At 31.6% G+C, this 14,963-nt stretch overlaps 2 protein-coding genes across 2 annotated transcripts; one reads left to right on the top strand and one right to left on the bottom strand.

Annotated features, from left to right (window-relative positions):
- Window positions 1–3,577: 3,577 nt before the first annotated feature.
- On the top strand, window positions 3,578–6,210 carry LOC101501905 (BTB/POZ domain-containing protein At3g05675). Its single transcript, XM_004516478.4, has 2 exons — window positions 3,578–3,791; window positions 4,712–6,210. Exon 2 carries the CDS (start codon window positions 5,100–5,102, stop codon window positions 5,961–5,963), a length of 864 nt encoding a protein of 287 aa, XP_004516535.1. The 5' UTR covers window positions 3,578–3,791; window positions 4,712–5,099; the 3' UTR covers window positions 5,964–6,210.
- A 1,312-nt stretch (window positions 6,211–7,522) lies between these two features.
- Window positions 7,523–13,307, bottom strand: LOC101500524 (uncharacterized). Its single transcript, XM_073368207.1, has 8 exons — window positions 11,528–13,307; window positions 11,290–11,323; window positions 10,349–10,400; window positions 9,477–9,572; window positions 9,095–9,148; window positions 8,937–9,002; window positions 7,932–8,010; window positions 7,523–7,851 (listed from the first exon to the last, which is right to left on the bottom strand). The coding sequence occupies exons 1-8, from the start codon at window positions 11,528–11,530 to the stop codon at window positions 7,774–7,776; spliced, it is 462 nt and encodes a 153-aa protein (XP_073224308.1). The 5' UTR covers window positions 11,531–13,307; the 3' UTR covers window positions 7,523–7,773.
- Between the last annotated feature and the right edge of the window lie 1,656 nt (window positions 13,308–14,963).

Below are 14,963 nucleotides of genomic sequence, written 5' to 3'. Positions count from 1 at the left end.
TCAAGTTGCTTTTAGATATTGTAACAATATGACAATTTGAGATAGAAAAAGTAGGGTGTTCAAGGAAGAGTCAATTTTTGTTTTTCCAACAATATGGAGCAATCTAGAGGAGGAATTAAAGGAGAAGAAATCTATTGCCAAGTTCTATTCATTTTTCAGTCAAACAGTAAATTTCACTCTTTACTGTTTTTTTTTTTCATTGTGGATTTTTAACATGTATTGTGCATAAAATACAAATTATCGGATCACTACCTTTTAGAATTTTTAGGGTTACAATTTTGTAATGTTCATTTAAATACACTCAACAATTGTTTGATCAAGCTAGTAGTTAATGATGCATTTTTAATTTATCAAATTTTTAGTAAATATTTGATTTTGTAGTGGAAGATTTCATGACTGAGCTGAAAATGATAGGACCAATTTATTTTATGGTGTAGAAGATGCGAAACAGTGAGGGTCCTGTTATTTTATGGTGTAGAAGATGCGAAATATGTGTTGCCCTGTTATTGCTAATTGTGGTTCTGTTTCTATGCTTTGCTAGGTGTCGATGTCAAGAAGAATATTTTTCATTGAGGTAAGCATGTTATTTTTCAGAGAAACTTAATGTAAGTTAACCTCTATATCTAAGTTGTAGAACAAACATGATCAAAATTTCTTGTGTTAGTATTTGTTGAAGGTGGTTATCATCTTGATTCAAATCCATGTATATAAGTATGGCATGAGTTATAACATATATTGCCATTGTAACAAGTGAATGTTATTAATCGGTCTGCCAATGTTATTAAATGAGATATATTAGTTTTCATTTTAATAATTCATACAAAAAAGAACAATCTAATCACTATCTTTAATGCATTGTTTATCACACATAGATACATATGTTGATTTTCATCCACCCTCTTGTATTTGATTCAAGTAACTTACCAATATATAAAGTCATTAAAAAATGCAATAAATACTCACCTCCACAATTAATGTAATCAAAATTGCCTATATCCAAAAGACTAGATATAGAATTGGTTCACAATTATAGTATTTACTTAAGTTTAATATAAATTTCACACTAACTATTGTTTTGTATTAAATTTTCATCTGTGTTGAGAGTTTTGTGTAAATAACATTTTTGATATCTAAATATTATTTATTATTATTATTATTATTATTATTATTATTATTATTATTATTATTATTTAATACTTTTGAGCCTCAAGAAATTTCTATTTTGCTTTGCAAAGTTTCTTCCACATAAATCTATCAACTATATTTGCATATACGAAGAATTGTTGCAATGTTTTAAATACTATTATAAACGTTGTTTTTAACAAACTACTACTCATGAATGAATGTTACAGTAAATATTAGGACACATGTTATTATTTAATACATGTTTGGATTGACAAAATTACAGAGCTACATAGATTTTAATAAAAACTACTATTTAAATATTAAACAAAATTATGGTCAATTTTTCAAATTCACCACCAAGTTTTCTTTACTAAAACTACTCCATCTTTACATTCTTATGTTTATTCATTTTTTGAGTCATGTTGACGAGGTATTCTACTAAAAAGCAATTCTTGTGTAGACACAAGAATTTGGACACATTATTTGATCACACACAAAATATTATATTTCTTTTAATTATTTTAAAACTATATATTATTTAATTATTATTTTTCCACTTTTTTCCTTTATGTGTGTCTAAATTCTTGTGTCCATACAAAAATTATTCTCTATTAAGTTATTATTAACTCTTTTTTACGGTCAAGAAATTTTGAGGGACATGTGAAGTGGTTCATTTTTTACGGTCAAGTTGAACAATTTACTTTCAGGTTGGTGTATACATAATTATATTGTGTTGTCAATTTACTTTGAGTAAGACAACATTAACAATTGTTTGACTAAAATTTAGGGAGTGTAATCTTTATCTTAAGAAGTCTTTGGTATACACTCAGATCCAACTATTAATCAAGACTATACACCTATTCGTGAATCTTTATTCACAGTTTCATTGAAATAGACAATCATATTTAACCATACATCTGATCAGTATGATGCTAACCAAATTTTTACATAAAATAGTTTTCATGATTAATTTGTAAAATTGAAAATGTTAAAAAGTACATAAATTTAAAAAATATAATGTTCCCAAAACTAATATAAATCATATAAAATGAAGAACATAGAATAGTTAAATATACAACTTTTATGATAACGAACTGTTGAACTATTTAACAAATATATTATTGAAATGAACACTTTAAAAAAAACAAAAAACTTGAATAAATAAATTCTAAGTAGAAAAAAATGTTAAATATAACGATTGCATCACTAAAGTTAAAAAATCTTATAATAGTATTATATTTTAATATATATTGCATGTATTATATTAGTCAACAAAATTTTACTTTTTCCTTTGAAATAAAGCCAAATTAGCCTGTATATAGTTATTCAAAAAAATATTTACCTCTTAACGCATAAATATTTTAGTATATTTTACTCTAAAATAAAAATAACATTACTTTTAACTTACATATTATTATTTTATATTCAATAATATATTAAATTTACCGTGTAACGCGCAGATTATCATATTTTAATATATGTTGCATGCATTGTATTACTCTACAATGTTTTACTTTTTCTTTTGAAATAAAGCAAAACTAGACTATATATAGTTATTCAAAAATATATTTATCTCTTAACACATAAATGTTTTAGTATATTCTACTTTAAAATAAAAATAACATTACTTTTAATTTACACACTATAATTTTATACACAATAATATATTAAATTCTACTGCGCAATACGTGGGTTAACATCTAGTTCTCCTTTATTTGTTGAAATTTATGAGTCCCAACCAATTTAAAGGAGACCTATACAATTTAGTGAAATTCATATGAATTTTAACCTACAAAAGACAATATATTGAAATATATTTAAATGAGAGTTATTTAAATGATATTAACTATTTTTCTTATAAGGTGCGAGGTAATTTTTTTTTTACTTAAATATGAGATAGAAGAGAGTCTATTGGGAGAAGTTAGTCCTTTGGTTTTGGACCCAAATACCTTAAACAATCAAAAAATCAAATTACTTTTTATGGAAAAAAAATTAAATAATTGTTAATTGAATGAAGTTGTTTAAATAAATAAATAAGAAAAATGCTAATAAATATCTTATTAACAAGTATTTTAAAGATATTTATTAAGAACCTAAATATGAAAATAAAATTTTAAAAATTGTGTATTTGATATTTTAGGATTGTAAAAGTTGAGATTTTTCAATAATTTTTTTTTTAAGTTTCTTTTTGTTGTCCTTAACAAGTGTCCTTAGAATATTTATTAGTCTCTCTAAAAAAAATATCAAAATGGCAGAGAAAATAAAAATAAAAAACTATTATAATTTCACTAAACAAATATAGTTATTAAACCTAGTAATTTTTTATATTTATAAAAAAATTCTACAGTTATACCAAATCATTTATATGAGATGAAAATCTCTTTCAACTTAACTTAATAAGAGCTCTTGAAAATTTAACAATATCAAATTTTTGAGAGAGAGAGCGCCAATTATGGTTTTACCGAGTGATAATATCCTATTCAACAAATCCTTTTTTCAAATTTATTAAAAAAAAAAATTCTTAAAAAATTATTGGGGACAAAAACGACGTAGTACATTTAGGGTTTTTCCTTGTTTGTCCTTGAAGCTTGTAACTTGCAAGGTGAGTAGACAGGAACATCATCAAATTGAGGAGAACCATTTTTCTCTGTTCCTCAAATTGAATGGTAATAATTCCTTATCTTAAGATTATGTTAGAATTATTAGACTTGTGTGTGTGTCTATAAAGTTGTTTTCATAATCCTTTATAAGGATTTTTTAAAGTCAAATTCCACTTTTTTCAGCTACTTATTATAACACCCTTTTAATTTCAACAAAAAAAACTTAAGCTTTATTTTTATTTTTATTTCATTTCAGTAGTTTTTTCAAATCAAAGTGGGTTCCTTTTTTTTTTAATTTTAGTTTAGTTTAGTGGTGTTTCTTTCTGTGTATGTTCGTTTGGTTTGGCTGTGGTGTTTTTAGTGCTATTCTGCTTAGTTGAATTCATTTTTATGTTTGTAATTTTTGTGGCAATATGCATTACTTGTTTTTGTTGGTTGTCCTAATGTTCATTTTTAAACTTGAAATGTGTTTTGATTGCATTAACAAAGATTCTAGGTGCTGGAAACATGTCTGGGAGGGGTTAGATTTCATTTCTTCTAACTTTAGCTTTGGAAATATAGTTTTTAATTTGAGTTAATATTTCTTTATGTTTTTCATGCTTTCTAGATCCTTCCTTTTGATGCTTTCTAGACACTAACTGATTCATGTGGTTACTATTTTTTCAAATTATTATCGGTGTGACTGTTGTGCTTGATGTCTGGTATATGTGTCAATCTCAGTGCTTCATATCTCTTTTCCTTGAAGTTTTTCATGTGTTGTTTGTTAGTAGGATCTTAAGATTGTTCTTGAGTATGAGCTCAATCTGTTAAATTTTATGTCAACTTGCTGGATTTTCTTGTGTTTGGAAAAATTCTGGTATGATGTATTAATTGTATACTCTGCTACTGGAACTTATGCATGTTCTTTAAGTTTCTGTACCATACTTATTTGAAGCTTGAAATATTCTGGTTTGTAAAGTCTGATTCATACTGTATTGCCTTTGCAGTTTGTATGTAAATATTTCCAGTTATCCAACCTTGCAAACTCGGCTATGAAACAAGACTACTATCGAAAACCACTGACCCCTCTGGATATAGACAAGGATCTGAATGTTGCCACACCTGCACCTCTTTCACTTTGAGATGAAAGCTGTGACATTCATTAGAGACTCAAACTTTGGTCATGTAGTCACACCCTTTAAAGCTAGTATATCGCGATAAGTATAATTTTGGTTTTTATGAGCTTCATTAATCTATGATATGCGTTTGTTGGTGAAAATCACTCTTTGCTTGAAAAGATAACAGGAGTTATAAACTTGGAGATCATTCCTGGATAAACACACAACGCGGTGGATTTGAAATTTAGACGAGGGATTGAAATCTAGTTAAATTGCCATGTCGAAAACAGTTAGCAGCAAACCTGTTGATTTAAGCGCTACTAAAGATATATTTGTTTCAGCTATTCGATTTGCTGTGTCTATTGAGGGGCCGTGTTTTCCATTTGGCGATGAGCTAAGAATCTCCGCTCAAGAGCAAGTCGACTTCATGCTAGGAGAAGATGAAGATATTACAGTTATTATGGCCGATGATGAAGTAAAATCTGTAGTAAGAACGGGTGTTTACAATGTCATTCATTTGTTTGAAATGGACTTGTTGTCGTTGCTGATGAATCCTACCCTCAAGTTTGAGGCTGCGGATAACACGATAATGAGGAGAGTATCTGATCTCGAATGGATATGTAATGTACTACCAAAGATGGATTTGATGAAGAATTTTGTTTCTAACTGGATTGCAATCTCTAGTAAAATTTTGGCGATCATTGAAGACGAAAAGCTTGACGATGTTATGTGGGGGTTGAAAGTAAAGCTGATAGAAGTAACATGCAAGGTTTTGGAAGCAGTTGGTTATGGCAGTGTGATTCTTCCTGCTCCAGGTCGGGTGCAATTGCTAAAAACGTGGTTTCCGTATGTTCGAAAAATGAAGCCGTTGTTGGATTCAAAAGCTATTGAGGAGACTAGTTTTCAGTACAAAATGGATGAAGATTTGTGCCAGGCCATTGAGGGAGCAATTGTGTCGTTGCTATTGACATTGCCGTCAAATGACCAAGCAGACATTTTGGCTGATTGGATTGGAAATAGGGAAGTCGGATATCCCGACTTGAGTGAGGCATTTGAGGTTTGGTCTTATAGAAGCAAGTCTGCCAAGAGGAGATTAGTGGAAGGTTTACATGGCCACAGTGATGCAGCTATCAGCAGCTAAGTTTGTCTCTAAACCCCTAACCTTGTCCTTTATTTTAACTTTTGAAGGAGAGTTTTGCCAGCTATACATTCTTATCCTGCTTCAGAGATTAATCCTTACAGTTGCGTGCAGAGGATACTTGGTTTATATTCACAAGTTTCATTTTGTATAATTTAATTTTATTGTTGTAACATAAAACGTCGAAAATGAGTGTTGTAAAATAAAAATTATATTGTTGGATGAAGATCATATGACTTGTTTAACCTGACTCGGTACAATTCCATGAACTCAGTAAAAAACTCTTCTTGCCCTTTTAATTTTCTCCTGACTTTTGTGATCATCTCAAGAAATAATCTCATTCATATGAACTAGAGAATCAATTTTGTTGAATTCAGACATATTGCCTTGGAAATTGTCTCATACACTGCCACACATATTTGGTTATTGTTGAGAATATGAATATAGTACCAATTATTAGAGTTCATAGTTGAAATCTAATGGTTATGAATTTTATGATTTGGTGAGGATTTTTACAAATGTACAACGGACAAATTTATGAGAAGTTTTATTTTTATTAATTTCTAGTCATGCATTTCTTGCATTTAAAGGCAGCATATTAATGAAAGTATGTTTCGATTTTAATTTTAAGAATTTATTTCCTACTTCAGACATATACAGCAAAAATAAAAGGTGTAAAATTTGGCTACGAGTCATTAAAGGCTTATAATTAATAAATAGACAAATCACTTATTTTCCTATAAAATTCAGTCCATTTTTTGCTTCACAACTCTTTCAAGTGCAAAATAATGCAGTCTTTTAAGTGCACAATAATTTTGCATATGGTCTAAATATCAATTGGAAGATCATTTGTCAAGGTGAGGCTGAGAGAGTCAAGATGAAACAGTTGGAAGATCACCAAAGAGCAATCTACCAATGATGGATACTAACTGTTTTGTTGTTTTTAACTTTATATAATTCTTTTTTTATTAATATTTGAACACCCTTCACAAAATTCTCAAGAGCCAAACAAGAACAAGACAAGAAGCTTTCATATATTAGCCATGCCATAATCAATGCCAAAAACTTATTTGTGTACTTTTCTTGGTTGGTTCTCTTTTACACCGATAGTTATGTGCACGCAAAACTTGAATTCAAACTTCAAAGGACTAATAGTGTCTTTGTTGGATCCAGATCCTCTACTACTTTACCTATATGTTGCACTCTATCTCTCTCATCATTTTCCCCTCTCTCATCCTCATCTTATATGTCACTCACAAAACACACTACTGCAGTCACGCGCTACAGCAGAGGATCCAAATTCGTGTTTGCTTTACATTTACGCCAATGAATGCCATATTTCAAAACACATATCAATCACTACTTGGTAGCTCAACACATCAAAGTGTAGCTTCAATTCAACTGCACACTGAACGTGTATACAAAAAGGCTCTAAAACAGATTGATCACACTTTTCACAGTTTAGGTTTGTACTATAAGATAGAATAAAACTTTTTTTTTAATTCACACTGATTTAAGATAGTCTTAGAATTTGGAATTTAAGTCAAAATCATCCAAAATAGTTAACTAAAAAGGTGGAGATTTATTTCTAGTCATGTGAAATCTCAACAATTTATCATACCACCACCTCACAGCTAGAACCTGAGCATAGACCAATACAAGAAGCCCAATAATAGATTAAGGGGAAGACCTAAAACTCAACTGAAAAAGCTAACTTGAAAGATGAAAATGGAATTAGGGGATAATAAACGTTTATACATTTCCAGTGAGAATGGAACTTGGATGTCCTCTCAAGTAAGTAGCAAAATGGCATTCAAGCCCAAAGTAATGTGATGACCAAAAATACAATGAGAGCCAATCCAAAACAGAATCCAACTATTGCCATGAAAGCCTGGATTTATCAAATTAAGTAACTCAGATCAGGAAAACAAAAATATGACAAATAAATCCAAAAAAGGTACTGTAAGTTACCTTCCCTTGTGATTGAAACTTAAACTTATCAGTAAACCATGACAATCCTCTGTCAACAAAAGGTGCCATTGCTAATGCTCTGCATAAGAAGTGACTCCATTGTTTGAAATGGTTGGCATAGTTCTAACCTCATAATTGATGCATATTAATAAATTACAAAACGAGTTTTTCCTAATGCAGAGATGCAAATAACAAACATAACAATGAATAAAGTATTAGGAAAGTATATAAATAACTTGTTCTTCTACATTTATAAATTTGTTTATAACAACTTTGATCTCAAAGAAGCATAGTGATTTTAAAAGCTGTCATGATGTTATTCTAACAAAGTTTACAAGTCAAAATTCTAACTGCCATCCTCATAGTCAAAAGTTTATCATAAAGTTACAATCAATTAAGCATTGACATAGACACCTGACATTGGCACTGACACATGCACTGATAATAATTTGAGAAAATGACGGTGAATTAATGTTAACTATATCTGTCGAGTACCGAAACATGTCAAAACTGTTAACTATAGATGGAATGATGAAGAGACAATATTTCAAACTGTATTAAAGAAAGGATCAACATACATTTGATTCCTATAAAATATTTATTATATATAAATGTTATATTTAACAAAAATAGTATGTTTCTAGTACCTCGTCACATGCCAATCTCTTATCGGGAACCATAAGCATACAATTTTTCATCTTTAAGGGAATAAAAACGAATAATTTTTTTGTATGGACCAAAATTAAATTTTGTCAATTTTATAAGAATAAAAAATATATTTAACCCTGACAAAATACAGTTTCTACAATAAGCAATTACAAAATTTGGTAGCTTTTTCTCACACCCCATAGGTTCTCAAAAGCCTCTAAAATACACCTCCGGATTGACCAATCCAAAAAGCATTGGGGGTGGGAGAAGAAACTCACAAAATTTTAGGCATGGATCACAAAACAAAATCCAAGTCCATTACATAGTTAATAATGTAAACGGGTTCAGGAAGCTCACCCGGCGGCTCTTGCAAGCTTAGTGACTTGACTACCGGCCCAAACCATTGCCAACAATTTGAGAAATCTACATCACCGTGAATGCGTGAAGTTTTTAAACATCATATTGACAAGCCATAAGTGATAACACTAACAGGATTACGTTCTCTACGTTCTAACCTTTTTACAGCTGATGTATATCCCATCTTTCCTTGTGCCGGAGCAATGTAAAACCTAACAAACATAAAACATATTCCTAGGTTCAATGACTTTGGAATAATTGAGGAAAGTGCCAAGAATAGTGAATAAGGCATCCTATCAAATGGTGCATAAAGGATAGACAAAAAACTCAATACAGCAACCTTTACACAGGAAACAGAGAAAGAAACAGAGAAAATAACATAACATACTAACAACTAACATTTGACTATAAAAAACAGAAAAAAAATAGGAAGATATGAGGAAGTTTCTCAATACAAATAATATATTTGCTTTACATGCTTGCACTCTAAGAAAAGGGAAAGCAAAACCAGCTTGCTAAGAGGCAGAAATGTTTACATACCACACAAAAAGAAAAGTTGTGAGATAGTATGCAGTGTTCAAAAGTCCATAGGATAGGATTCCAGAAACTCCATATCTCTTCAGTTTCATCATGATCCTGACATATTAAACAAATAAAATCAGGTTATTATTATTGAAGTACAGAGATATCACCCATATCGGAATCAAGAAACTTGTTTTGCATCATACTTCAAATATTAATTATTTAAAAACAAAAGATGTGAGAACCAAAACCATAAAGAGTGAATGCTGATAATGGGATCTACTGCCTATGAAGCCCAAATACTCCAAATAATTAAAAGTATTGGTGTTGTGCCTGTATTCGACATTCATACTCTTCGGATACTTCCTGCTATGCATCTCAATAGTATTTCAATTTTTTTCATTTATTTTATTTTATGGTCATTATTTTGAGTCCTACTAGAATGCTTTTGTTGACTACGTGATCCTGACATATAGAGTGAGAATATATTATGTTATAGGCATAAATTCTAAACATTTTCTTTACAATCACAAGTAACGTATCCAGACAGCCGTATTCTATCCTGAATTTCACAAAATTTTCGTATCCTCATATCTGTGTCGTATTGTAATGATGTCGTATCAAATGATTAGTCCCTTCCTCCACTCGTCTAATGTAAGAAAAAAACCTGTTCCAGTTATGAACTAGACTGAATAAAGTAATTAGTTTTCAAATTTAGGGTATCTCAGTTAGGATAGTCAAGAATCAAGTACTCTTCATAAACTTCCATCATATGTAAGGAGCAAGATAAAGTACTTGAACAAATATGCAAACATAATTATCAAATAAAACAGTTATTTTGGTCTCTAAAAAATGATGAAAATATATTAAAAGGGAGAGTTTGTGCGTACTCATTGATTGACAGTGACCCTCCTTTCTTACTCTCTTTGCTTTCTTCTGAACCTAAAAATATCTAGCACTTGTCAAGTATGATACTTAAAGCTTCAATAAAAGAACGAAACAACACTTTCTATGCAAATACAAACATCCATAAGTCAATGTAATGAACTTCCTGATTATTATTTCCCTTACTTATCAGTATAATTTAACACTTCACTTTCTATGCAAATTCAAACAAAATGAAAATTAAATCCTAAAGATATGGAATTTTCTCCAAATAAATTTCATCTGAGCATATTCAAAACTTTTGTAAGAGAACAAAAACAAATGAAAATTGGGCTTTTGCCACTTAAACATTTGAAAAGAAATTGTATTGAATTTAGTTTGCACAAGAATAGATGGTTGATCTATGTTAAGAAAAGTGCATAATAAAATAAACAAATAAACATATAAGTGTGTTCATGTTGATTTTCTATTATCAAAGAAAATGTAACTAAGGGGCAGAGGTACTTGATTGAAAATAATAGTGCCAGCAGAAAATTACCAATTACCTATTTTCACAAAATAAGACCTAGCAATCAATACGTGGATTATAATACAAATTAGTTTGCGGAGGGATTCACAAAATAAACACCGATGAAAATGAAAGTATGTTTCAATTTCTCTGAGTTTAATTTTGATAGACTGTCATTGTAAAAAGTTTTACATTGTCAACAAATCAAAACCATGTATATGTATGACTTTTGAAGTAGTTATAATTGAAGTCAAACATTTTTCATGATTTAATGGCTATGATTGATTGACAGTGTAAAAAATCTTCACATTGACGGTGTATATGAATTGGTCAAAAGTGAATGGGCCAACTGAAAATTGGATCGCCAATAATTTGAGTTGAGCACCCATAATTTTCTTCTATTTAACACTTCTGGAGCAACTTAGAATAATCACAAACCTTCATGGTTGCTTGAATCTGATAGCTCATATGCCTGACCTTACACCAATGAGAAATAAGACAATAATTCAATTAGTTAAAATATGAGCATACAAAGGAAAAAAAAGATAGACAATCATGAATTATGTTAGTAATGCAGAAGAAAGTGTCAAAAAATGAAAGAAATTACAATATCCAACAAATACGACAGATATATTTTTTGAGAATAAAATGTCAATTGAGTTTATGCTGGAATTACCATAAAACAAAATACATGTTATGTGAGAGTTGTTATTCCCCGATCCTCATGACAAAAAGTAAATTTGTTTAAGGGTCAACACGTGTTTTACTTTCTAGCTAAACATACTGCTATAACACATCTTATCATCTATCCTTATGCGCCTTTCATGTTTATCCTTATTGACATTAGCAGTGTCGAGCGTCGACACGTCCGTGTCTGTGTTAGTGCAGAATCAGGTGCCCTTGTTGGAGTTCTTACTCCATATACAATAATTAAGCCTTATCCACTTAGATGGAGTTGACTAATGGATGAGATGACAACATAATTCCCTATCACACATTAATTAAAAGATGTACCATTTAAATAGATCTTCCCCACATGTCTAGACCCCCTAAAACGAGATTCTACCATCTTTTTTGCAATTGGGAGCTATCTCAATTTTATCTGTAATAATTGCATTTCTAACCCTATTTGGTCTTGTGTGACAACTTATCCATCTTAACATGCTCATCTTTGAGATGCTTTTATGTTGTTGTTGACTTTTTAATACCTAACATTCAGTCTCATACAACGTTTCATGGCTTATAGTTGTGCTGCAATCTTTTTTACCCTTGAGTGATGCTTTTCTTTTGCAAATCACGCCTGAAGCATTCCTCCATTTCATACACCCTGCTTGGATCCTAAGAGTAAAATTTCCCACTATCCCCTTGTCCTTTTTTTATGACGGAACCAAGGTATTAAAAACATGGGATGTGTGGTATTGTATGTTCCAAATTTTCACTTCTAAGCTATGCTTTGTACTTTTCTTGCTAAATTTACATTTCACATACTCGGATTTACTCTCACATAGACATAAGTCATGTATTTCTAAAGCTGTCAACATATTTCTATCTTTACATTATTTCTTCTCTTGACTATCCAACTAAAACTATATCATCTGCAAAAGGCATGTATTGTGGCATTGTCATATATGTTCAATAAGCACCATCTCTTGGATATGTAAAATCAATAGTTGAAATTAAAAAAAATAATAAATAAATGGAAAGTGACTTTTACATTAAGCAGTGGTGGTCCAATTTCACAAAAAGAAAATAAAGGTAACTAAATGAATGCATCGGGTATAAGTTACTTCAATCACATTAACATGCCTACTTCAACATTAACATCAGTCAATAGTTGGGAACGATAGGCTATTTAATTTTCATAATAACTTTGTTTAATACGTAGGAAACTTTCCCTGTTTTTGTAATATCACAAGTAGTACTAAACAATTTTTTGATTGACTTCAAAGCTAAGATTTAACTAAGCATCCAGTTTCCAAGGTAAATCCAGGAATTTTGGGCTTCAATGGGCTGAAGCAAACTTCTCTAGTATGTAAAACCTGTGCTGATGGGAACATCAAGAAGAATGGCCAAACTAGCCTGACTCAAAGTAGCCTAAAAATTGAGTCACAATATGTTGGAAAGAAAGGAAATTTTCTCTCATAATCTAACAGTTTGCAGTTAGCGGCACCCTGCAGATGATCCAAGTCCTAGGTATTTTGTTACATTTCTTTGGATTTGGATCTTCTTGTGCAAGTTTTTCTACAACACTCTCTACAATTATCTATCTCTCTCTTGATTTTCTTCTCTCTCGTCCCCATTTGTTCATTTTCATTTAATATTCTCTCTCCTCTAACAACCATAAAACCTGCTACAGATGCAGCATAGCCCTAGGGGATCCAATTTGCATTTCTTTACAATGTCACTCAAGGTTAGCTTACACCTTACAACATGGGTTCCAATTAGTTGGCAACTAAGGAAAAGATAGGAATTAAATCAACATAAAAACAAAAACATTAAACAAAAAATTAACACACATAGTTCAAGAAAAAAGTAGTTATTCTCGCGATCTTGCTTCAGCTCCTCCATCTCTTGAGTCCAACTCTCGTCGTTTCGTGCCACTCTTCTGGTAGAGACCATAGACGATTGTGGCAGCGATTGGTTGGTGGTGGATCCACTCCCTCAGGCACCAGAAACGCTGCTCTGATACCAGTGATACAACCACTGGAATTAACAAAGAAAGGGAATTGAACAATGAATCAATCAACCTAATCAGAATCAGAGTGATTCTGCTAGGAAGAACAAAAAGAATTTTATTGAATTGAATAGAAGAAGAATGGTTACAATAGGTCTCACGACCTTGCTGGTTCCACAACCAGAAATTCCGTTATCACCCAAAAACCCCTCAATTTCTAACAACTATTCCTTCTTATAGTTCATTTATTCACTAACTGCCTAACTAACTTTTAGCACGTGTTACATTAGGAAGTTTTCAACCACTAACTGCCTAACTAACTTTTAGACACGTGTTACATTAGGAAGTTTTCAACCAAACTCTCCTATTTCCCCTCTGATATACATTTCTAATAGTAGGCTTAGGGCTATTAGTCTTATCACTACCCCCCCCCTAAAAGAACTAACTTGTCCTCAAGTTGGAAATCAGGAAAATTGTCTTGAATGTTTGCTGCCAATTCCCAGGTACACTCATGCTGAGGAAGATCTTTCCATTTAACTAGCACCTCTAAGTAACCCTGCTTGTCCTCTCTGCTATCCAATATGGCTTCTGGGGTCACTTCCAACTCTAATTCTTCATTTAACATAGGTGGAAGTGGTTGAGGCTGCTGGTGTGGCTTCAATGCTTTCTTCAACAAAGATACATGAAAGACCGGGTGAATTTTAGCATGACTAGGGAGGATTAACTTGTAAGCCACTGGGCCAATCTTGCTACTAATTTGATAAGGGCCATAGAAGCGGGGGACAACTTAGCATAAGGTCTATTGGCCAACGATTTGAACTTATAGGGCTGTAATTTGAGATAGACCCAATCATCTATCTGAAATTCAACAACCCTTCTGTGCTTGTCTGCATTCTGTTTCATTTGGTTTTGGGCTTTAGTCAAGTTCAACTTCAATTCTTCAAGAATAGCATCCCTCTGAAACATTAATCTGTTGACTTCTTCTACTTTAGAAGGTATAGCTCCAGCCTTTAGTAAACTAGGAGGGTCTCTACCATATAAGGCACGAAAAGGAGTCATCCCAGCTGAACTATTGTAATTGGAATTAAACCAAAATTCTGCCCAGTGCAACCCATCTAACCACTTCTTAGGCTTAGGACCTACAAAGCATCGCAGATAAGTTTCTAGACATCTATTTGTTACCTCAGTTTGCCCATCTGACTGAGGATGATAGGAAGTACTCATTTTTAATTGAGTTCCAGCCAGCTTGAACAACTCTTTCCAGAAATGGCTCAAGAACAAAGGGTCTCTGTCAGAAACAATGGTGGTTGGAAACCCATGCAGCTTCACTATTTCTCTCACAAACACCGCAGCTACATCCTTGGCTGAGTAAGGATGTCCCAAAGCAAAAAAATGGGCATACTTAGTGAGCCTATCTACCACTACTAGAATGGTATCC

This window comes from Cicer arietinum, chromosome 5 (genome assembly GCF_000331145.2).
Source record: "Cicer arietinum cultivar CDC Frontier isolate Library 1 chromosome 5, Cicar.CDCFrontier_v2.0, whole genome shotgun sequence".
Classification (NCBI taxonomy): Eukaryota; Viridiplantae; Streptophyta; class Magnoliopsida; order Fabales; family Fabaceae; genus Cicer; species Cicer arietinum.
Note: the sequence above shows the minus strand (reverse complement) of the source record. Positions and strands in the feature narration are given on the sequence as shown.